Source organism: Anastrepha obliqua, chromosome 3 (assembly GCF_027943255.1).
Source record: "Anastrepha obliqua isolate idAnaObli1 chromosome 3, idAnaObli1_1.0, whole genome shotgun sequence".
Taxonomy (NCBI): Eukaryota; Metazoa; Arthropoda; class Insecta; order Diptera; family Tephritidae; genus Anastrepha; species Anastrepha obliqua.
In genome coordinates this window covers 107,173,326-107,197,758 of record NC_072894.1, presented here as the reverse complement: position 1 = coordinate 107,197,758, position 24,433 = coordinate 107,173,326, and the positions used below count along the sequence as shown (strand labels likewise).

The window sequence follows — 24,433 nt, the reverse complement described above, 5'->3', positions numbered from 1 at the left end:
TTTAATACATAAAAATGAGGTAATTTGAATACATAAAAATGAGGTAATTTTAATACATAAAAATGAGGTAATTTGAATACATAAAAATGAGGTAATTTTAATACATAGAATGAGGTAGTTGTAAAGTTGTCTTTAAATTATTTTAAAAATCGCAATGTTTCAAATGATTAAACTTGAACATTTTATTCCATTCCATTTCGCGTAACGCTTTTAACCATCTCCACCACTTCTTGCAGTATCATCATTTCACCGAAGACATACAAACGCGACAATATCGTTCCATAGAAGTATTGCTTGGCGCACCATACAATTTCACGGCCGATATTTGGAGCACCGCTTGCCTCGCTTTCGAATTAGCAACCGGTGATTATCTGTTCGATCCACACGCTGGCGAAAATTACTCACGCGATGAGGATCATTTGGCGCACATTATTGAACTATTGGGCACGATACCGCCGTCCGTGATATTTCGTGGCAAGCATGGACTCAAATACTTTACTAGTTATGGTACAAAAAAAAACATTTTATAATACTTTACATATATAATTCCAAATACAAATAAACAAAATTTTATCTATTGACATTTTGTAGGCAGCTTACGAAACATCACGAAATTGAAGCCATGGAGTCTATTAAACGTACTCATCGAAAAATATGACTGGGATCCCATGGAGGCGAAAAAATTCTCTGATTTTTTACTACCGATGCTTGAATACAATCCCGTTATACGCGCCTCAGCGGCCGAATGTCTAAATCATCCATGGCTCGAGCAGGAAGAATTCGTTTGAAAGGTAGTCATCTTCGTTTCACTTGTTGACTGATTGCTAAGCTGAAACGAACGAACGCATACACGCACACGAATGACGTTACATAGTTACATACATGCATAGATGGGAGTAGAAATGCAAACTAACGGCGAAGCTCAGCTGAAGACAGGGCCGAGAGAGAGACTTAAAGATTCTCACATTATTACTTAAGCGTTAAGAATTTACATACAATACAAAGAGATAAATTAAAAATAAAAACTTATAAAGTAGGCATTAAATAATTTTTTAATATTTAATGATGAAGTATAAATGAAAATAAAATAAACTTAAAAGCGTAGCATGCAATAATGAAGAGAAATAAAAATATGACAACAACAACAAAAACATTTGAGATAACAGAATTTAAGAAAATGGTAATGAAATGGTGGAAAAAAGTAGGTGGTAAAAAAGTATGTTTGTTAAAGTAAGTTTTCTATGGGCGAATAAAAATTGAGTGTAACATTAATGGAAGTCTGAAGAAGAAAGTATGAAGAAGGAAGTATAAAGAATAAAAAACACATTTTAAATAAAAGACAATTGCAAAATCCCTGTAGGATACCCTAACGACTTATAGCCATACATACATACATACACTCACATACTTGCATACATAAACATTTACATGAATTATTAAAAATAGCATAAACTTCAAAGAATTTTGGAATCTGCATATGCCTAACTGACTGACTTATTTTTCATAAAAAACTTAATAAAACTCGTAACTTAATACAAATAAAGGATTAAATAAACAGTAAATAAATAAATAATATGATGGGAAAGTAATCATTAGAACTATTTCAAAATAAGCAAAATGTTTACATAACCAAACAAAAAATATTTTAAATTGATGCATAACAAATGAGCATTTCGCACAATTCGTAAGTAAGATTGGACATCAGTAAGTAAAAAGGCTGGCAACTTTACATTGTAAGCGCCAGTAAAATTTTTAACATTTGCAAATTAATTTCCAAATTACATATTGACATTTAACGAGAACAAAATCACTGAAAAATGGTCAACACTAATAACTAGCGCTAAAATAACTGAACAATCCAATAAATTCAAGTTGAAGAAAATCTGAAATTTGTTCATACATACTCGTACAAACCGTATACATATTGAAGTACGAGTAATATAAGCCATACAGAAAAATAAAAATTATATTATAAATAGTCTCTTAGCTTAAACAAGGTAAAGCGAATAACTGATTTCGTGGGTGCATGACACAATTTTTCGAACCACTTTAAAATAGAAAAACGAAACTACAATACAAAACTGTAAAAATTATACATGCATACATGCATAATGCATAAGCCAGAATATGTAATTCATAGTTCATAAAAAAATTGTACCGTACATAATTAATCTAAAATGTATCTCTGCCCTCATGAAATGGGAGCAAGCGCATACACGATGCTTCTTCTTGTTGTCCTTACCCATAGAAAACGATTGCAGTGCACAATGCTATTAAAGCTTAGCTAGTTGCTTTAATTTGTTTTAGAAGTTCAATAAAAAAGAAACCTCTTTTATTGATTTAGCACAAAAAATAGAAAACAAAAAATAGGCACATAAACTCATTTCATTGCAATTCAAACGTTTCAGTGCGAGAAAACCCTCATTGAAGAGGTGTGTTCAGTGGCCGCTGCACTTAGTTCGTACATTTGACAGCACTTCACCAATGAAAAAGACGCGTTGTTAGTAGCCGAGCATCCGCCGGATACTTCGTATAATTTTCGTTGCTATGAGTCGGTCTAATCGATCTATGTATATTTAAAAATCGTATTTAAAAACAAGCGTAAGTACTTATTAACTTGCGAAAATGTGATTTTATTTTTATAAAATAGTTGTTGAATGTTTTCATTATCAAGCAATGAGTATTTTTGGCTACAAATAGCTAAAAGGCTAACGTGGCGTACTCGGCATGCCAATATGGACGCCGATGCATGAAAACCCGAAGTCTAAAATGCAGTGAGTTGTGAAAGTTCAGTTTAACTTGAACTTGTCTGAATTAAATTTGAAATTTCAAGGTGTGCAAGTGATGCCTAGTTATGAGTGGATTTGATTGCCTTTATTGGCATACTTAGTAATGGTTGGTTTTTTTTGCCTTTATTGCACACTTGTCGAAGTTGGCAATTGGTATTGAATAAAAAATATCTTGGGTCCGTTCGTATGCAACTAAAGATGCCACATAGCAAAAATATGCAAACGTCACTCTTAATTTGTTTTATGATTATTTCTGTTATGCTGTAAATGGCCTTATAAAATTGTAGATAAATTATTTTACTGTAGAAGTTTTTTTTTATTGTATTGGCGGCTTTCTTATATGGTTCATTAAACTTAAAATTGTTTTTAAAAATATTAAAATTAAAGCGCAATTCAAAGTAAAGATAAAAATTATCAGCTTTAAGGGGTTAGGGATAGTCAGAGGCCCGCAAAAACTGATGATTTTCAATAATATTTGTTTTTGCTAGTCAATTTCATTATTCCACAAAAATAAAAACAAAGCATTAATATAACATGTTTCGACTTGACTTTAGCAAAATTGAACAACAAAAAAAATTAATAATTGTAAAAGTTATCGCTTTTTGTGTGGATACCGTTTCTCCAGAAGTCCCTTGCGGTGATCATCACAAATCCTTGGAGATGCATCTAAAATCTATCGGACAAGAGAAATTAGTTTCATTAATAGATAATCTTGTGCCTGATCGAAGCTTTTTTCAAATTTAACAACCTGGCGGCCTCAGAAAATATATTTCAGATTTTCGAGAAAAAACCGACAGCTAAATGTTAAAAAAAAAATACCAGTCTAACGGTTAGACGCCAAAGAAGTGAAACCTTCCGTAAAACAAACTGAGAGAGAATGAGACGAAAGCAGCATTAGGAGCGGGATAATTATAGGTTCATTATAATATTGCTATAAAGTTCATATTTTATTTTCTTCATTTTATTATTATTCATCCTCAATGTTTTCAATTTCAACAAATGATACGAGTGGCTTATGATAGCTAAAATATGATACAAATGCTTTGGTTTCGATGTTGTCAACATATCTTTGAAATACCGCGTCAATGGTTGTTTTTGATCGTGTTGTCGATTCAGTGCGATTGTTACACATTTTTAAATTGAATGTTGTATTGAGAAAATCAATTAAAGGAACCGCTGTGCTCAATGCAAAATTTACGTTAAAATCGCCACTTAAAATCATTGGAACTTTATCGTAATCTTTTCTAAGTATCCGCGATACTTCTGGTGTATACTTTATTAAATTTTCGTGAATGAATTCCGTGATGCTAATTATTTATTGATTTTTTTTTCTGTCGATATTCACGACACTTTTCTGTATTATTTTTCGGCATAATTGCGGTAAATATTTAAAAATGAAAATATTTACGAATATAAAAATACACACGCGGTTGCTATTATGAGCGTCCCCAGCAAAACCTGCGTGACCGAAACTCTAACACAATTACATTTTTTTGAATGTTACAAACACATATGCACGCAGGTTTTGCTGGGACGTGACCGAAACCCTAACACAATTACACATATGCACTCGTATTTGTTTGAAAATCGACTTTTTTTTTTGGTTCTCCGTCACCTTTGGAAAATGTGTAAACAGTAAGCAAACTTTATTCATATATTTTTCCTCATTTTTGCATCAGTAAAATTAAACAAACGCCGTAGCCGAATGGGTTCAGAATTCACAGAGAGAACGTCAGTTCGAATCTCGGTGAAAACACCAAAATTAAGGAAAACTATTTTTCTAATAGCGCTCACCCCTCAGCAGGCAATGGCAAAACACCGAGTGTATTTCTGCCATGAAAAAAAGCTCCTCATAAACATATCATAAAATAAAATAAAATAACTGTATAAAAAAATTTTTTTCTTGTGATTCGAACCAAGGATTTTGGGTCGGAAGCTCACATCTCTAGCCGCTCGGCTATCGCGCCATGCTGTCGGCGCTGGCTTAAAAGTTATTTAGTTCGTCGCTACGTTTATATGTAATATTCGTAGCCAAGAGTGTCGCTTTTTTCGTTTCACTTTTTCTCAAATCACTCCCAACGATTCTAAAGAAGTTTTCACTTCAAAAAGAAATTTTTGAAAAAAATCAGGTACGAGTGTTTTATGTTTTTCAATAGCAGTATGAATATTATTGAAATATACCTAACGGTTTTTGAATTACAGTGATCACCAATTCAAAACAAATGGTTTTGAGAAAAACGCATATAAAGTTTTGCTATCGATTAATGTAGAGTTATACGAATTATTTAATTACTTACACTGTGCCATCTATTCCCGGGCCGTACAACAGTTCTTCAGCCGCTGCTACTTGCTCTCAAACGCTCCGGAGCGCCCGAGCGCCCTTTTTTAATTGTTGAATAACTCGAAAAGTACAGGGTTGGCCATATTAAACTGACCCATTGAGTAACCCTATAACTTTTTACTGTAATTTGAAATCTAAGGTTTACGTCAACAAGCCAAAGACACTAGGCGCACTTAAGGCCAATATCCGACGGGAAATAGCCGCCATATCGGTCGAGACGCTGGCCAAAATTATGGAAAACGCCGAAAAACGGGCACATTACGCTATACGAGCTAAGGGCGACCACTTACGCGATATCATATTCAAAAAGTGATGTAAACGAATCTCCTTGAACTAAATTAAATGTTTTTCACAATGAAACACAAAAAAATGTTTCTTTTTCCATATTTTTTTAATAATCACATGGGTCAGTTTAAGATGGCCAACCCTGTACATATCCAAATACGTGCTAAGGGCGACCACTTGCGCGATATCATATTCAAAAAGTGATGTAAACGAATCTCCTTGAACTAAATTAAATGTTTTTCACAATGAAACACAAAAAAATGTTTCTTTTTTTTCTTTTCTGACTACCCCTAACCCCTTAATTAAATTAGTTTCAATTAGTACTTCAAATAAAAAATACCTGTTTTCGGCATTTTCAGCGCCAACATATAGAGTTCATCTGACGCCACGCGTGCTTCACCGCTGATGTTGCACCCTATGCCGGCAGGAAATGCGTTTCACAAAAATATTGTCTTAGTTTTTTCCTTTTTTTATTAGAACATTTAAAAAAATATTTCAAATAAAAAGAAGATATTGGGCTAGCGTATGAAGCAAAGGCAACAGTGAAAGTGTCAAATCATTAAACAAATAGTTAAATCAAACTTTTCTTGTCATAAAATGTCACATGGGCTTACATTTTTTTAAGGTAGATCCTCATTTCAAGCATGAATTGCTCTAATATTTTGAAAAGGTGCAATTTATTCCTGTAAATTTGTTAGGTTGCCGCATATTTTTCGTGTTGTTTCCCATCCTATTTCCTCTTTGATCAACGCAGTCATTCTCATATACGTATTTATTTGTGTAATCCAAAATTTACGTACACGTTCAAAGTTAATTGTAAACATACCAGATAGTATAAAATTAGCAAACTTGTAAACAAACATATTTCAAAATACAATCATACATCAGCAGCTCATAAATGCATACTCATACATATACACATTTTATAATTAAACGATATTTCATACATCCATCTTAATAAATATTTGCAAAAACAGTGTACCCGTAGTGGAATTGAATTCTAAATTAACAATGAAAATACTTGCATAAATAAACAATGAAACGTTTAAGAATAACCGAAATATTTTTATTAAAAATTTATTACTGAATTATTCGAGTACGAAGTAGTAAACAATAGTGTATATGAAATACCCTTGCCACCAAGACATTTGTGACCATATAAGAAAATTTTAGTTAATATCGCAGCAAATGTTGATGAAAGCAAAATAAAATTGTAAAATTAGTATAACAAAATTGAAGAAGTGTGAAAAAATATTCATTTGTTGAAAACAAAAGAAAATATTTTACAGTAACTTAAAGCAAAAGGTGGAAATTGTGAAATAATTATGAATTAATAAAATACATATAAATTATTAAAAGAACATCTATAAAAATAAACTATTAACTTTTACAGTAAAATAACAACAAACTGTATTTTTAACTTTCCTACACTCAGGAATGCGTTAGTTTCTTGAAAAGTGGGAAATTTAAATTCGTTAAAAGCGATATTCTTTACCCTTCGTGAGGCCTCTTCTAGCGTTTTCTCTACAACTACCACAGCTAGATCATCGGCGTTCCCAATATTACTTCCTTGTTCGTGTTGTTCAACGCGTAGTACTCCATCATACATGATGTTCCACAGAGCCGGGCCTAGTACAGAGTTTGAGGAACTCCTCCAGTTACCTTATAGCTTTTGGGACCTACGTCTGTATTAAGCCATAGGGTTCTGTTCTCAAAGTATGAAGCAATTAGCTTTAGGGGGGGGGTAAGGGATAAACGCTAAAAAAAACACTTTTTTCATGAATTTATTGTAGCGAAACGGTTCAAGTCAGTTTATTAAAAGTTGTTGCATATTATAAAGTAACATTTCAAGAATATTTGATAAAATTTTCATGTAAAAATACTGCAAAATGAGCGAATGAGAGCACATTTACGTAGACGTCTTTTCAAAAATACATTTTGCAGAAGTCAGCATATCTCAGCGTAGCATCATCTGAAATCAAAAAACCGAATAATTTAGTTAAAGTATGAGTTAAACTTCCCCCCAACGTTTATTTTGACGATTTATTTTCATTTTCAGCCATTTGGTAGTCGTTTGAAGTAAAAAGTGATTTTTGACGAAAAAATGCCGCCATTTTGTAGGTGTAAAACCACCTTAATATAAAAAAAATGGCAAAAAAAAACGTTGGGGGGGGAGGTTTTTTATATGTAAAATATGTGTGCAAAATTTCAAAAGGATCGGTTGAGTAGTTTTCAAATGCCAATGACTACGCACTTAAAAAAAAAAGGTTCGAGAAAACCGCGTTTAAAGTTTTAAGTTATGAAGCAGATGTTTGAGGCGGCTCGGCTTTATGCTCTATAACTTAAAAAGTTTTGCTCGGATTGACTTAAAATTTTAACACGGTATTTTTGAAATGTTTTACTACAATAACATGCAAAAAACAAATCGATTTTTATCCCTTACCCTTATCCTGGCCCAGGCTGTCTAAGAAAGGAACACCCAGTGATCTTAATCATCTAGCTGCCAAGCCCGGACATTTACAGAGAAAGTGCTCAACAGTCTCCTTCTCTGAAAGGTCACCGCAGTTTTTGCAATGGGGGTTACATGGTAACCCTAGCTTTTCCGCGTGTGTGCCAATCGTCCAGTGACCGGAAAACACAGCTACGAGTTTGGAAATTGAATGGTGAGGAGTCCAAAGGACTTTCTGAGCCCTTCATATATCGTATTGGGGCCAAAGGGTTTTCGAAATAGCATATGAAGAAATGGAGCTCCATCTTTTCTGTGCTCTCCTGAGAAATAATTTGTGCCGTTCCCCTTTAACAACTGTCAAGGGGATGCCGATAACCGGGTAGGAGGTCTCTGAGGCCAATCCAGTCCTCTTCCTGGTAAGCTCATCAGCAATTTCATTTCCCTCTACATGTGTTCCTATGTCCTGGAACCCAGATCAGAGAAATATTACCTGCACACCCAGAAGAGTTGGTCTCTTTTTACAGTTCTTAACTAATTTCGTTCTGCACCATGGCGTCGTCATAGCCTTAAGGGGGTCTTCTGGTCTCGAGGCCCTGAAATGAAGGGTTTTTTTGGGGATTGATTGTGACAAATCCTGTGAATATTTGAAAAAAAAATTTTTTTTATTTTAAAGGTACATGTCTTGGCTTTTAAAAAATGGTTTTGACTTTGAAAAAAATTAACACCTGCGACCTTGAAATGGCGCTGAAGACGTCCACCTCCAAACGAAACAGGTCTCCATTTTGGTCACGGTTTTTCCACCTGGGTAATCAGAAAGCAAAAATTAGATATGCGTTGTCTTCAGAGTTGCCCTGGTTAAGTTTTCCCGTGACAGATTTTTTTTTTTTAATTTTTTTCAAAAGTTATGCAACAATTTGCAAAAAAAATTTTTTTTTGCTCATTTTTTGAACTTTAAAAGGTTATAAAAATGGAATGAAAAAAATTTCAAAAATCGTACACGGGGAAACTTAGCGGTAAGTTTTCCGAACCTTTTAAGACCAAAACCATTGAAATCGGAGTATAACTACTATGAAAAGTGTGACCAAAATGCTTAAAAAACACGATTTTCGGGGAAACGCGTTTAAAGATAAAGTTTATGATGAAAACGGCCGGAGGAGGGTACACTTCGGTGCCCAGAAAAATGTGAAAAAATGCGATTTTCAAAAAATCCTTTCTGCGGCGTATTCTCGCATACACATACAACAAAATTATGCAAAAAAAAAAAAATCGATTTTTTTTTTCGCTGGAGACCAGAAGACCCCCTTAATCGCGGCTTGACTATCGGAGAAAATGTTAATATCTCTCTCGCTCCCGCGTTCCCTAAGTATTTTGAATGCCTGCAAGATCGCAAAGACTTCTGCTTGAAGAACACTAGCAGTGTTTGGTAGTTTAGAGAAGATAGATAAATTGGCTGATTTAGAGAAAACCCCCGCTCCGACTCCCGATTCTATCTTGGAACCGTCAGTGAAGACAGAGGTGCAAGCTTCGGTGCAGATTTCCCCCTCTATCCAATCCTGCCTATTTGGAAAGACTGCTCTAGCACGACCCTCAAACTCTAGTTTGCGGATAAAGAGATCTGTTCGAAGTTCGGATAAATATGGTGTTAACTGCCTTATACTGCTACCATGTCCCTTGAGAGATTGCCTCCAGAGGCCAACCTCCTTTAACCTGATTGCACTTTGAGCTGCGATGGAAATTACGGAAAAGTCGATGGGAAGTAAGTGCAAATGGGCATTCAGCACTGGGGCAAGTTTTACATGCTGCGGCGACGGCAATGCATGCAGTCCTTTGCACCCTCTTCAGTTTAATGATATAGCCCTTCACGACCGCGCAATATTTTTTGGTTCCTCCTAGTCATATTCTACCTAAGATAGCAGTTTTTGCTATTTCGCATACTTCTATTATTGCATCTACTGCACTGCGATGCTTTCTGCAGCCATATTGGCGAATTGACAGGCCTGGATGGCATTCTGGGTACTGCTCTAGTCGGTTACAGATTATTGCTTCTAGCACTTTGCCAACGGTGTCCAACATACAGAGCGGCCTGTACGATGACGATCTACTTGCATGTGCATATGTTTGTAGATCTCAATTGGTAAGGACTGTGACGAATGTGTGAGCATAGAAAAGCTATAAAGCTAAATACACACCAGGCAACCGTTGCAGCAACACGGCCATGTTGAAGCAACCGTTGCCTCGTGTGTAGCTGTGTTGTCAATTGATTTTCGTGTTGCTGCAACCGTTGCCTGAAATATCAAATAAATTTGATTTTTGGGATAGGTTGCTGCAACCGTTGCTTCGTGTGTATCATTGTTTACTGCTTTTACTCGTTCAGTTCGTTGAAAACAAGCGAAGAAGAAGGTTCGTGCGGAGTAAAATAAAGTGAAAAAGGAAAAAATGGCAATTGAAAATAATGAAAATTATGTTAATTTTATTAACGAATATAAAAATTTGAGAAAGCTGTGGGATATAAGTAGTGAAAAATATAAAAATAAAAATTTTAGAAAAAAAGCATACGAACAATTAAAAAATGAATACAATAAAATTGATAAAAATTTCAAGTCCGCAAAAGCGTTTCCTGTTGCAAGATACCGCAAAGTTATTGCCAGTCTAATTTCTGCTGATATTGCCTCTCTCATTATGGTATTTTGTTTCGTTATTTTGGCCTTTACGAAGTCCAACAATTTTCTAAACAGGGCTTCGTCCATCCTCATGTAATTTTTATAGTCCGCTGGCTCATTTTCCTTCAATTCTTTCAGCAGCCTCTTGTTCGAAAATTCGATTTTTTTTAAAAGCCAATTTTTGGACCAAATTTTCTTTCTCTTCTTTTGTTGCATCTCTTCTTCCTCATTTTCGTACAAAAGTTCGTCAATTATAATAAGAGAAATAATTTTTCGTATTTCGTCGATCATTTAAAAAATTTAATTTTACGTATCTTCCGCTTGTACCTTTCCTGCACCACAGTTATACACAATACTGAGATTCAAGCAACGGTCGCAACGTGTTTCTTAAACAAAGGCAACACCTTGCTGCAACCGTTGCTTCAACGGTTGCCTGGTGTGTATTTAGCTTAACAGTTGTCGTTCACAACCACATAAAAAGAGCTCAATCAAAGCATTGAAGAGAAATTAGACAAATCTATTCATCTCCACTAACATTGATCGAGAAAATTCGTTGAATGCGCCACTGTGAATCGGTTAACAGCGTTGGCAAAACATATCGAAAATGCTTTGAATGATAGAAAATCCGATCTGCTCAGCTCATTCACTTGCGAGCAACGGCTGAGTTTACTACACTTTTTGACGTACATACATTTTTGTTTTGTAAGGCAAAAGTTAAAAAATAAATAAAATTTCTAGCGAAAAATTCTAAAATTCAAAGCAATAAAACAAATTCAAAAATTAGTTTTTGTAGGCAATTAAATATCAAACGGCAGCAACTAAAGTGTTGAGTGTACAATTAATTATATTGATTTAAAAAATTGGTGCTTTATTTTCACAAAAAATCCTGATTCTTTTACGCGTTCGTGCCGTTGCAACGCATATGCGAACGCCGTCGCAGTGGAGCTGCAAAGAGATAAAACCCTAGAATTTCTACGAGTGCTAACCTTTGTCCTGCTATTCCTCATCATATCGTTGTACCTATACCGTTACGCATTCTAAATGTGCGTCTAGATTTAGGATAAACTAAAGAAATTTCGCACCAAAAAAAGCCAAGTAGCTAAAAGCGGTAAGTTGTGGAATTTTCGTGAAAATAAATTTTTTGTTTAATACTTATGCAATGTGCGAATTCTTTGTGCATAATTTGGTGCAACCAAATTTGGTTCATATGTACGTATGTATGTATGTTTGGCTGGCTGTATAATCAACCAACACCGTCGTCGTCACTGCTGCACAAATTGTCAATCGTATGCGCGCACGCTATAATTAAAGCAGCTAGTACAGCAAGAATAACAACAGCAAGGAAAAAACAACAATAACAACAACTGTAGCAACATTAGCAACATTGCAAGTAGTATGGCTAAAGCGCCAGCAGTCGGCATTGATCTTGGCACGACGTACTCATGCGTCGGTGTGTTTCAGCATGGCAAAGTGGACATCATCGCCAATGACCAGGGCAATCGAGTGACTCCATCTTATGTGGCCTTCACCGATACGGAGCGGTTAATTGGCGATGCGGCCAAAAATCAAGTGGCCATGAACCCGAACAATACTATCTTTGGTGAGTTCAAACAAAAAAAAAAAAAAAACTAAAGCTACAACAACAAGTACAGTATCGTTGTGCATCACCTACTATCATTGTACAACCCACCCACTATCCTCAACATTCATGGACTTTAGATGCAAACAAAAATTATAAATATCTGAAAGATATATGCCACACATATACATACTTATGTACATACATACACACATACACATGTATGGGTTTTCTTGTATGTCAGCGATTTCGATGTCGCCTCGTTGCTAGGATAATTTTTAGTCACACCACATTGTGCTCTTGTCGCCTACCATTTATCATTTTCTGGTGTGCAATTCGTTTGACGTGCTGTCGCTTCTTTTTGGCCAACCTATCAGCCAAGACGTCCCAAAGTGCATACGTACATATATATGTATATGTACAATTGAGTATAGCTGCCAGATTAAACGCGCCAATGTCTGCCAGTTTATTTTCTAATTTATTCAATTACATTTCGTTTGGTTGCCACGTCCGTTTTTATTACTTATATTTTTGTGTTCTGCGGCTAATTTTAGTGATCATTTGCATTCCGCAGATCCCGATTTCGCTTTGTAGCTAGTTTTGTTTATTTTCGTTACTTGTGCAATCTGAACTTATTTTAAACAACGCGTCACTTGCCGTTGCACATGTTTTCATTTCAGGTTTAATTCACATACATTCACATACAGATATATGTAGTATATATGGACACCTCTTTCAAGTGGCATCCCTTCCTCATCAAGTTGGCTGCACATGTTTTCGCCTGTGGTTTAGTTAACATATTTCGCTCAGCACCTCCTCTGATCCGCCGACAACAGCAATTTCGCACAGCCACCCTGATATCGTTACTTTAATATTTTACCTATGCCTTGGATATCTGCTTATTCATTTTACTTTGTCGTCACATATGAGTCGTCACAGCCGCCGCAGACATTCGTTCGCGCACTGTTTGGCAGGTCGAGAAATGTTGGCGATTTTATCTTAAAAATAGGTATGTGATTACCCCATTTAAAGTCACCTCAATTTCCATTCAATGTCTGGGGTAAAGCAAAGACAATTGTTCTAGAAATTGCATGGCAACTTTTCAGTTGTGAGACATGCCTGGCCATACTCGGGCAGCTACAGCATTGCTTGGAAAATAGTTTCTCGATCAAAATTGGGATATTAGGATGATGCGTTGTTTGTTTTTTTTTTGTTTTGAAGTGAAAACTTCTTTAGAATCGTTGGGAGTGATTTGAGAAAAAGTGAAACGAAAAAAGCGACACTCTTGGCTACGAATATTACATATAAACGTAGCGACGAACTAAATAACTTTTAAGCCAGCGCCGACAGCATGGCGCGATAGCCGAGCGGCTAGAGATGTGAGCTTCCGACCCAAAATCCTTGGTTCGAATCACAAAAAAAAAATTTTTTTTATACAGTTATTTTATTTTATTTTATGATATGTTTATGAGGAGCTTTTTTTCATGGCAGAAATACACTCGGTGTTTTGCCATTGCCTGCTGAGGGGTGAGCGCTATTAGAAAAATAGTTTTCCTTAATTTTGGTGTTTTCACCGAGATTCGAACTGACGTTCTCTCTGTGAATTCTGAACCCATTCGGCTACGGCGTTTGTTTAATTTTACTGATGCAAAAATGAGGAAAAATATATGAATAAAGTTTGCTTACTGTTTACACATTTTCCAAAGGTGACGGAGAACCAAAAAAAAAGTCGATTTTCAAACAAATACGAGTGCATATGTGTAATTGTGTTAGAGTTTCGGTCACGCCCCAGCAAAACCTGCGTGCATATGTGTTTGTAACATTCAAAAAAATATAATTGTGTTAGAGTTTCGGTCACGCAGGTTTTGCTGGGGATGCTCATAATAGCAACCGCGTGTGTATTTTTATATTCGTAAATATTTTCATTTTTAAATATTTACCGCAATTATGCCGAAAAATAATGCAGAAAAGTGTCGTGAATATCGACAGAAAAAAAAAATCAATAAATAGCATCACGGAATTCATTCACGAAAATTTAATAAAGTATACACCAGAAGTATCGCGGATACTTAGAAAAGATTACAATAAAGTTCCAATGATTTTAAGTGGCGATTTTAACGTAAATTTTGCATTGGACACAGCGGTTCCTTTAATTGACGTTCTCAATACAACATTCAATTTAAAAATGTGTAACAATCGCACTGAATCGACAACACGATCAAAAACAACCATTGACGCGGTATTTCAAAGATATGTTGACAACATCGAAACCAAAGCATTTGTATCATATTTTAGCTATCATAAGCCACTCGTATCATTTGTTGAAATTGAAAACATTGAGGATGAATAATAATAAAATGAAGAAAATAAAATATGAACTTTATAGCAATATTATAACGAACCTATAATTATCCCGCTCCTAATGCTGCTTTCGTTTTATTCTCTCTCAGTTTGTTTTACGGAAGGTTTCACTTCTATCGCGTCTAACCGTTAGACTGGTATTTTTTTTTTTTTTATATGGAGGTGGCAAAAGCATTGAAAGCCGAAAAGTGTGAGACTCGTCTTTCGATTCACCCACTAAAAACCCACCCCAGCCCCGTTTCCCTCCCACGGGACGACCGTTAGATAATTCTTCACGCGAGGAGGAGCAGAGTGGTAATTACTATTCTTGCCCTATTACTGACAGCGGACCAATGATCTTTTGAGTCAGGCATGATATCTATTAGGTTACCAACAATTATTGGCTTTCCAACCCTATCATTCAAATCTTCTCTGTTCAGCTCAAAAAGAGGGCAGACAAAGAAAACATGCTCTGCATCTTCAACTAGACTGTCACAAAAGGTGGGTCGTCTTCATGCTTAAATCTATGCAGATAAGCTTTAAATCATCCATGTCCACTAAGTACTTGGGTCAGGTAGAAATCTATCTGTCCATACTTTCGATTTATCCATTTTGTGATATTCGGAAAGAATCGATACGTCCAGCGTCCGTTCATAGAGTTCCTCCATTCCTCCTGCCACGTACGGATGCTTCGCTCCCGTTCAGTCTTTCGGTTAGTCAGCTGTGCTGGATCCGCTCGATGCTTTTTTTATTTCGCTGAATTCGAATGCAGTCAGCTGTGAGATTTGCGGTCTCAACTATTTCCCTGTTACTGATGAGAACTGCTTCTGTTTTATAGTTTGCAAGGCTTAAATCACTATTGCGCAGCCAATCTTTTGTGGTTTCGACCGCTTCAGCCCGGTTAAGGAATTTAGCAACTACCACGATTTCGTCAGCAAACCCTATGATTTGTTATCCTGGAGGTAGTTTGAGACGCAAGACTCCATCGGACATTATATTCCAGAGAAGTGGGCCCAGCACTGACCCCTGTGGGACTCCACCTGTTACTCTGTATCTTTTGATTCCTTCGTCGGTTTCATATTGCAAGACTCTGTTAAATAAGTAGCTTGCAACCATTTTCCGAATGTATATTGGGACTCGGAAATTCTCCAGCACATTTAGGATTCTACCCCAGTTAGCTGTATGCATTTTTACGTCCAACGTTGTGACTAGGCAAATATCTTTATCTCCGTAGAGCCAGCGAGAACCTTCGATCGCTTTGTGAGCGATGCGCTTAACCGCTATAAAAACATCTGTAATAGAGTATGCCATCTTGGTGCGGATGATAGGATGATACGTATTTGTACACACATGTGTACATAATCGGTTTGTATTAAAAAAATGATTTAGTTGATTTAATTCTACTAAAACTAAATTTGGTTAGATCAAACGCACTATGAGGAGGCCCATTGGGATGTTCAGAATATACGAATAAAACCCTACATATCTCTGAAACCGTCCATCGCGATTAATTGGCGTGCCCAACTAACTGTCGCAAGAAGATGGCTCATTGAAATAGTGGTTTCTCCTTCAAGTGGTATCTTGCTTATCTCTAGAACTCATACAGAAATCCTTATGAGGTCATATGTCCCATGTGTGTTCGTATATACCATTTCGGAAGCCTCAGTTCTTTGCCCTCCTTGTTCGTATCACCCAAAGTGAGCACGATACTCTATCAAGCTCAGTTCACATACGAGTATTATTAGTATCCCACCGTTTGTGTACTTTACTCTCTCTCGTCACAGATGAAATAGAAAGTCGATTCCTTTTTCCCTGGTTGTTTGCAACTGTGACAGTGTGTTGTGAGGGATGCCAATTTGGGCTGTTTGTTCCCCGATTCACCAGAAGCCAGTTATCACTGTCGTGAGTCGTTTCATATTTGTCAGTATTGACGTTTGTTTATAGTGATAGATGGGCCAAAACTTTCCGCTAACTTTGCATGCTGTCTGGTCTCTGCATCTGCATTCCACGACTTTTAGATATTTTAAGGAAATTGTATTCTTGATTGCACCCAGTAGTGTGAATACCGATTCTGCAAGAATGTTATTCATGGCAGATCCCCCTGTTGCCAGTTCGTCCGCTTTGGCGATTTCTTCAATATTCCGATGTCCGGGGACCCATATTATATATGTATATATAATTGGCGCGTACACCCTTTTTTGGGTGTTTAACCGAGATTCCTCCTCCTATTTGTGGTGTGCGTCTTGATGTTGTTCTACAAATGGAGAGACCTACAGTTTCAAGCCGACTCCGAGCGGCAGATATTTTTTATGAGAAGCTTTTTCATGATAGAAATACACTCGGAGTTTTTCCATTGCCTGCCGAGGGGCGACCGCTACTAGAAAAAACTTTTTTCCTGCGACCCATATTAAGATAATTTTATCCACATTATTCACAAAAGTACAGAAGAAATTCGGCATGTTCTATTTAGAAAGCAGAGAGTATCACACTTACTCTTTAAGCATCTAGTGAAGGTAGAATATAGAGAAAAGACTCAAAACAAGATCCCAATACCATAAAAATCTGCATAAAACGCGCTATAAGACTAGGAAGTTAACTCTATGACTCTCACATTACGGTGTTTACACTCTGCCTTGGGTTTTTGGCCGAGCTCCTCCTTCTATTCGTTTTGTGCGTCTGGATGTTTTGAACGGCATAATGTTTTCTGTGAGAAGTCTTCTCATAGCAGAAATACATTCGGAGGTGTGCCATAGCCTGCCGAGGGCCGAAACTTGACCCTGAGTCGTATAAGTTCCCAAATTTCTGCAGCACTTTTCATTGAGATCTACGCTGCAACTGAAACAGTTGAATCAGCCAATAACCCAGAAAGACTTCGATGGCCAGTGCTCGAGTGCTCATAAATAAACGAACTTTGGCTAACAGCTGTGTCTTGATAGTGACTCTCTCTCAGCTATTTTACAGTTAAGCTAGATGTAGCTACGGCAAAGAGTACCTTGTGGGATTCATTAACATCCTGCACCATTTCTCGTGACAATCATGACAGTCTCACACTGGTGTGTTGAAACATTTATAGCCACTAATGAAGATTTTGCGAAGAGTACCTGCATCACCTTCTGTATCACTGACTCGTATTCTGTGAGAGGAGATTTAATTACTCTGGTTCTGCATTTTTTCTCTCACTTAAGATTATTGAGGATCGGGAAACACTGCTTCATGATCAGTACTTGAATCCTACAACCGCAAATTAAATTATAAGGATTATATGCATCGTTGGCTTTGGCGTTGCGAAATCGAAATGTATCTGCTTCTTATCATAAACTAAACATTAAAGATTTCGTTTGAGGGACCTCTAGTTTTTCTAGTAAAGCAAACTTCAATTCAAAGAAGCACATAAAGTGAAATTTAATAGCCATACCGTTTCAGTACTTTTGATTTTTCTTTTTTACCATTTTTAGTTTTCATATACATATAAAGAAGTTTTGATATCTGCGATCTTTATAATAAATACATAAATAAATTCAATTGTATAAATTTTCTCCACCTTCTTTTCTAAGTGAAATCTGCTTCGTCCAATTCCACTTGCGCCTTGGGTTATAAATTTCATATTTCTACTTCAATCTAAGCTGTGTTGAATTGTCTGACGATCGATTTTCCACTTCAATAAACCTCTTCTGCAGGACAATATGTTTCAGCGTATGTGATTTCTTGTTTTCCGCACGTTCTCAGTTTTTTAGAAAAAACTCATATTTTTGAATTATGTTCAGGTATTAAAAATTGTATTTTATATTTTCCTTATTCACTCCACTCGGGAGCATAGAGCCTCGACAAGATTTAGCCTTGCGTTAATTTATTTGATTTCAGACAGGGCAGGTGATCAGCCTGCCGCTACCAGTCCTAAGTAGTGGGAATGTCGACCTGTCGTTACTTAGGAACAACGCCTTCTTACTGCTTGAAGCGCCACCTGTGTGTCACATTTTTCTGGCAGAAGAATCGCACAGATGGTTAAGGACTTCGCTAAATTTGGTGTGTCTGCGCTATTACCGCAGCTGCCCGCTTCCTCTTGCTGGCGCCACTGATGCAATGTTTAACTGTGTGTTTTCTTTGTTTTTTGCTTGTTTTAGCAGCTACAATGCAAGTAATGCGCTGATTTTTATGCCTGAGTAAGGATTGGAAGGATAAGGTTGTTGGGGTTGAGGAATGAAATTATTATTATTATTTATTTTTTATTTTTATTTTTTATATAAACTAGGAAAGTAGGTAAGTTTGGAAGAGTGCGAGGACAGTGGTTGACGTGGGATTCGAACCCACAACCTCTGGTATGACAGGCTAATGCACTTATGGTTGCAAACAATGAACAGCTTTTTCCTGGCATATACGAGAGGGGTTCAATAAGTACCCGTATTAGAAACGAAAACACAACTTGTTCAAATTTTTTTTTATTTTTCAACATAGTCCCCCTTTAGAAAAGGCAATTTTTTTAACTCCTCAAAAAAGTAGGATTTGTCGAATTTCGTTTGAACTAAATTGTTTTCCCCGCGAGCCATTCCTTCACGTTAAGGAACAAAAAAAGTAGCAGGGAGCCGGATTGGGCGCATACGGGAGGGTGGGGCAGCAATTCATAATGCAATTCCTGCAGTTTGGCGGTGATAAATCCGGATTAAAAGGCTGGTGCGTTGTCGTAATGAAACAGCACCTTCTTTTTCGCCAAATGCGGTCGTGTCTCCTTCAATTTTTTGTGAAAGCGGTCTCATAACTCACTGTAGTATTGTCTAGTGATCGTTCTTCGTTTTTCTAAAGAATCCGTGAGGATGACGCCCTTCGCATTCCAAAAAATCATCGCCTTCACCTTTTCGGCCGTTGAAACTGACTTCGCCTTCTTTGGAGCAGATTCAACGGGAGAAATCCATTGTTTTGATTGTTGCTTGGTATCTGATGTGTAATGATGAATCCAGGTTTCATGAACGATGCCAACTGGACGCAAAAACTCCTTCGGATCTCACTTAAATTGCTCCAAACACTGCTTCGAAGTTAAAATACGCATTTGCTTGTTGTTGCTTGTGAGTGATCGTGGCACCCATCAGGCCGACAATTTTTTCATCGCCAACTTATCATGTAAATCATTAATTGCCATTCCGGTCGACACACCTATGACCTCTGTTACTTCACGCACTTTCAATCGTCGAACAATGAAAATCATGCCGTAGACTTTTTGAATGATTACTCGGTAACCACGTCTGTCGCGCGTCCTGGTCGCTCCTCAACAAAAACGGATGTTCACCTATGTTTAAATTCGTTGAACCAATATCTAGCTGTGGTCATAGATGGTGAAGCCTTCACATAGACAGCATCCAACTTTGTTTTTATCTTCTCCCATTTTCCCATTTTTGCTCATCCAAAAACAAAAAGCGAAATACCGAACGATGCTGCTCTTACTGCTCTCCATCTAAGCGAAAATCACGAAACACGTCTTACTCGAATAGCTGCCAAATCCAAACTTACCTATCAATCAGTCTGAAATTTGTTTTGCCGTCGTTTGATAGATGACAGCACACGATGCTAACTTCCCTCAGGAACGCCTTCTGTCATCTAACACGGGTACTTATTGAATCGCCCTAGTAAGTATTTTATGACCTCATCCTTCTTTGGCTATCGAAAAGATGGCTAACCCCTTTTTCTCTAGGCGGTGTGTAGTCAGAACTTCGTGACCAGGATGAATTAACAGGCTTCTTGATCAAGAAATGTTTTTGTTTTGTCAATTAATTCACTTTTTCTCTATACAAATTTAGTTTATTATGTAAATATACTTGCCATAAAATTTTGAACTCCTCATTAAATTGTTGTCAGCACACAGTATTTTAATCTATCTATTCTTCTCTATTCTTAATACGAATTTGTGTTAGTTCTAATATAAAACCATTTTTTGTGCTCTCATTTCAGTTCTGTAATTCTGAGAGTCTTTGCACTCCATGCTTGAGTAAATATGTTCTGCCTGGTCATGTGACTAATATTCTAAAAAAAATATTATATTTTGTTGTCTGCCATACAATTAATTTCACTAAAATATTTTCTAAGTATGTACTAAAGTTCAATGTATGTAATAAATTAATCAACCTGCTGCAAAAAGTAAACGGCCAGCAGTTTCTATCTCTATACTCTCCTACTGTATCAGAATATTAGAGTTTCACTTACACTAAAATCACTGATTCTCATTTACTTTAATATTGCATTTAACCTCACATATTTGACCCCCAAGATACCATGTTTTTCTTGTCTTATTTTCCACACTGTAGATGCAAAACGTCTGATAGGGCGCAAGTTTGACGATGCCACTGTGCAGAGCGACATGAAGCACTGGCCATTTGAGGTATTCAATGACAATAGCAAACCGAAAATGCGCATCGAATATAAGGGCGAGAAGAAGAGTTTTTACCCAGAGGAGATCTCTTCGATGGTATTGACTAAGATGAAGGAGACCGCAGAGGCCTACCTTGGCAAGCCAGTTACGGATGCTGTAATTACTGTACCGGCATATTTTAACGACTCACAGCGTCAAGCCACAAAGGACGCTGGCGCTATTGCCGGTTTGAATGTGCTGCGCATCATTAACGAGCCCACCGCCGCAGCCATTGCTTACGGACTTGACAAGAAGGGTACAAGTGAGCGTAATGTACTAATTTTCGATCTGGGCGGTGGCACTTTTGATGTATCTATACTCACCATTGAGGATGGCATATTTGAGGTGAAGTCCACTGCCGGTGATACACATCTGGGCGGCGAAGATTTTGACAATCGCATGGTGAATCATTTTGTACAAGAGTTTCAACGCAAATATAAGAAAGACTTGGCACAAAATAAGCGCGCTTTAAGACGTTTACGTACAGCTTGCGAGCGTGCCAAGCGCACGCTCTCAGCCTCATCGCAGGCTAGCATTGAAATTGATTCCTTGTACGAGGGCATTGACTTTTATACATCCATTACACGTGCGCGTTTCGAGGAGCTTAATGGTGATCTCTTTAGGGGTACTATGGAGCCGGTGGCAAAAGCAATACGTGATGCGAAAATGGACAAGGGACAAATACACGATATTGTGTTGGTTGGCGGTTCGACGCGCATACCAAAAGTACAGAAGCTGCTGCAGGACTTCTTCAATGGCAAAGAGCTGAATAAGTCAATCAATCCAGATGAGGCGGTCGCTTATGGTGCTGCTGTGCAGGCGGCTATACTCTGCGGTGATAAGTCAGAAGCTGTACAGGATCTTTTGTTGCTGGATGTTACACCACTATCACTTGGTATCGAAACGGCGGGTGGTGTTATGACGGTGCTGATCAAACGCAACACCACCATCCCAACAAAGCAGACACAAGTATTCACCACCTACTCAGACAACCAGCCCGGCGTATTAATACAGGTGTTCGAGGGCGAACGCGCCATGACGAAGGACAACAATATACTCGGCAAGTTCGAGTTGAGCGGCATACCGCCCGCACCGCGCGGTGTGCCACAAATCGAAGTAACTTTCGACATCGACGCGAATGGTATACTAAATGTGACAGCAGTGGAGAAATCAACAGGTAAAGAGAATAAAATCACCATCACCAATGATAAGGGACGCTTGGGCAAGGAAGATATCGAGCGTATGGTGAACGAGGCAGAACAGTATCGCAACGAGGATGAGAAACAACGTGAGCGCATCAACTCAAAGAATGCGCTCGAGTCCTATTGTTTCCAGATGAAGTCCACTATAGATGATGAAAATATACGTGCAAAAATATCGGATGCTGATAGGCAATTGATATTGCAAAAGTGCAATGAGACCATCAGCTGGCTAGATAGCAATCAGCAGGCGGAGAAGGATGAGTTCGAGTATAAGCAAAAAGAGTTGGAGAGGATTTGTAGCCCAATTATAACGCGTTTGTACCAGGGAGGCGTACCGCCGCCACCAAATGCAGGCGGTGCTGGTGGCTCCTCGGGTACAGCGGGAGGACCGACCATTGAAGAAGTAGACTGAGCGATTTTAGGATGCAAGATGAGTTTCTTGTTGGTGTATGCAAAATTAAAAGTCAGGAAAGCATATTTTTGGTGTTGCTTTATTTTTCTAAATAACATTTTTCTTTATTTGTTGTTATCTGATGCTTCAATTCGTATTTTACTATGGTCTATTTTACATATCTATACATACATTTTAACAACATAAACTACAAAATTTGTTTGAAAATTTTGGCGAAAGTATAATAAATTTAAATCGATTTCGTGGTTTATTACATTTTTGGTAGTTTTTTGGGGTTTTTGTTTTTGTTTTTTTTTTTTGTTGACTTTTGTTATATAGTTTTACAGTAAGTATAACAGGAAAATATTATTACCATTGTATGCGTTTCGGCCATACGTAAATTATGCAATTGATTAAAAAAAAAAACAAGCAAGTTACGCATTGCATACTTTTGGGGTGTTTTCTATACAATTACTGCAGTCGATCAAAAGAGCACTCGACACTCTTATTATTATTTATTTAACTAAATTTGTTTACCTCGAAGCGATTCAGGTGAGTATAGAAAATCCAAGTATTGGATGGAAAAGTGTCAAATATTAACCCTTCTTCAATATATTCATGCAAATAGGTAAACAAGAATAAAACATAAAAACCGAAGCCTACTTTTGTCGGCAAAAAAAAAAAATATGTAACAGTAGAAGATCGATTAGCTAATTAAAAGTGAAGATGGACTTGAAATAGAGCTGTGCGATTATTTGATTAGTCAAACTTTTTTCATCACATTTTCAGTTACTCAATGAATTCATCAGGCGGTGAGGTGATACATAAGTACCTTCACAACTTAATAGTAAATAGTAAAGTAAAAACCTTTTTTCGTTTCCGTTTTACACGCTTTAAAGAAACACCCAAAAACACCATTTCAAATAAGGGAGGGACTTAAAAAACACCCTATACCTTATATGTATATAATATATTTTTATTTAACTAATAATAAATAATAATCTTGTTTTTAATAACTTTTTTATTAAATACAAAAAATGGTTTTGAGCGATAGAAATCTTTATTTGGACCTTTATGCGCTGCATTGCTTGCCTGTTCACTGCAGCTGTCAAGCTCACAGGTGTCACATATGACTCGACGGCATTTGCGAAAGTTATAAATCTTCCAATAGAGCAATTATTTATTAAAATATAATTAAAATTACAGATTAATCTATTTTGACGCGCTAGCTATCACGGCTATGGGCTTTGCCAAATGAAAGTAAATATAAATTATAAGACTAAATAAATTGAAAAATATTTATAGCTTTAGGAAAATTTGACATTTTTATAATATTTGATTCAGAAGGGATGGAGAGAATATTGATGGGTTTGCGTTCTCAAATGTAGCAGCTCGTAAAGCGGAGTGTAGGCCATTAATTTTAAGCCAATTTATTTTATTAGCGGCCGCTGAGTGCAAAATCAGTCAATAAGACTTTTTTTTCGTCCCCACGACAGTCGGTTCTACGAAACAGGAACGTTCCGGATTTATATTCGGCCAAGGACTGGCAGTCCTTCAGCAGCATTCCTCGTATATGCAAGGAGAATGTTTATGCTGCTACAATACCAACAACAACATCTTTTTACTGCGCCATCAACATTGTTCCCCGTCATCAGTTCGGTTTTCGTGAGAAGCACGGCACAATTGAGCAAATCAATCGGCATCAGCTCCGAAATAAGGAATGCTTTTAAACGACGGGAATATTGCTCAGCCATATTTCTTGATGTAGCTCATGCGTTCGCCAGAGTATGGCATAAGGGACTTGTCTACAAAATCCAACGCACACTGTCACAAAGCTCACATAAAATATTAGAATCTTATCTTAGAAATCGGGTGTTTATGGTAAGATATAAAAACTACCTAACTGATGAAGTCGATATTAAAACCGGAGTACCACAAGGCAGTGTACTGGGTCCGATTTTATAAGTAATATACACGGCTGACCTTCCAACAAACTCGCAAAT

At 37.1% G+C, this 24,433-nt stretch overlaps 2 protein-coding genes across 5 annotated transcripts in view; both read left to right on the top strand.

The window, feature by feature from the left end:
- The window catches only part of LOC129241352 (SRSF protein kinase 1), a 28,967-nt gene extending 25,915 nt beyond the window's left edge, over positions 1–3,052 (top strand). For all 3 annotated transcript variants that reach the window (XM_054877615.1, XM_054877616.1, XM_054877614.1), the window contains exons 8-9: positions 237–507; positions 592–3,052. In XM_054877615.1, the coding sequence (XP_054733590.1) occupies positions 237–507; positions 592–788 (468 nt within the window). In that variant the 3' untranslated portion in view covers positions 789–3,052. The remainder of the gene's footprint in view (positions 1–236; positions 508–591) is intronic.
- Positions 3,053–11,157: 8,105 nt separating this feature from the next.
- Positions 11,158–23,154, top strand: LOC129241351 (heat shock 70 kDa protein cognate 1). Of its 2 annotated transcripts, none has more exons than XM_054877613.1 (3): positions 11,158–11,632; positions 11,836–12,124; positions 20,734–23,154. In XM_054877613.1, the coding sequence occupies exons 2-3, from the start codon at positions 11,920–11,922 to the stop codon at positions 22,449–22,451; spliced, it is 1,923 nt and encodes a 640-aa protein (XP_054733588.1). In that variant the 5' UTR covers positions 11,158–11,632; positions 11,836–11,919; the 3' UTR covers positions 22,452–23,154. The 2 variants fall into 2 exon arrangements, with proteins under 2 accessions (XP_054733588.1, XP_054733587.1); XM_054877612.1 differs by having other exon boundaries at positions 11,839–12,124; positions 20,734–23,153.
- The last annotated feature ends 1,279 nt before the right edge of the window (positions 23,155–24,433 follow it).

Excerpts from the sequence above, each read along its gene's own strand:
- LOC129241351 (XM_054877613.1), top strand. The coding sequence starts at position 11,920 with ATGGCTAAAGCGCCAGCAGTCGGCATTGATCTTGGCACGACGTACTCA. Across the intron at positions 12,125-20,733 it reads CCCGAACAATACTATCTTTG|ATGCAAAACGTCTGATAGGG; the intron begins GTGAGTTCAAAC and ends TCCACACTGTAG.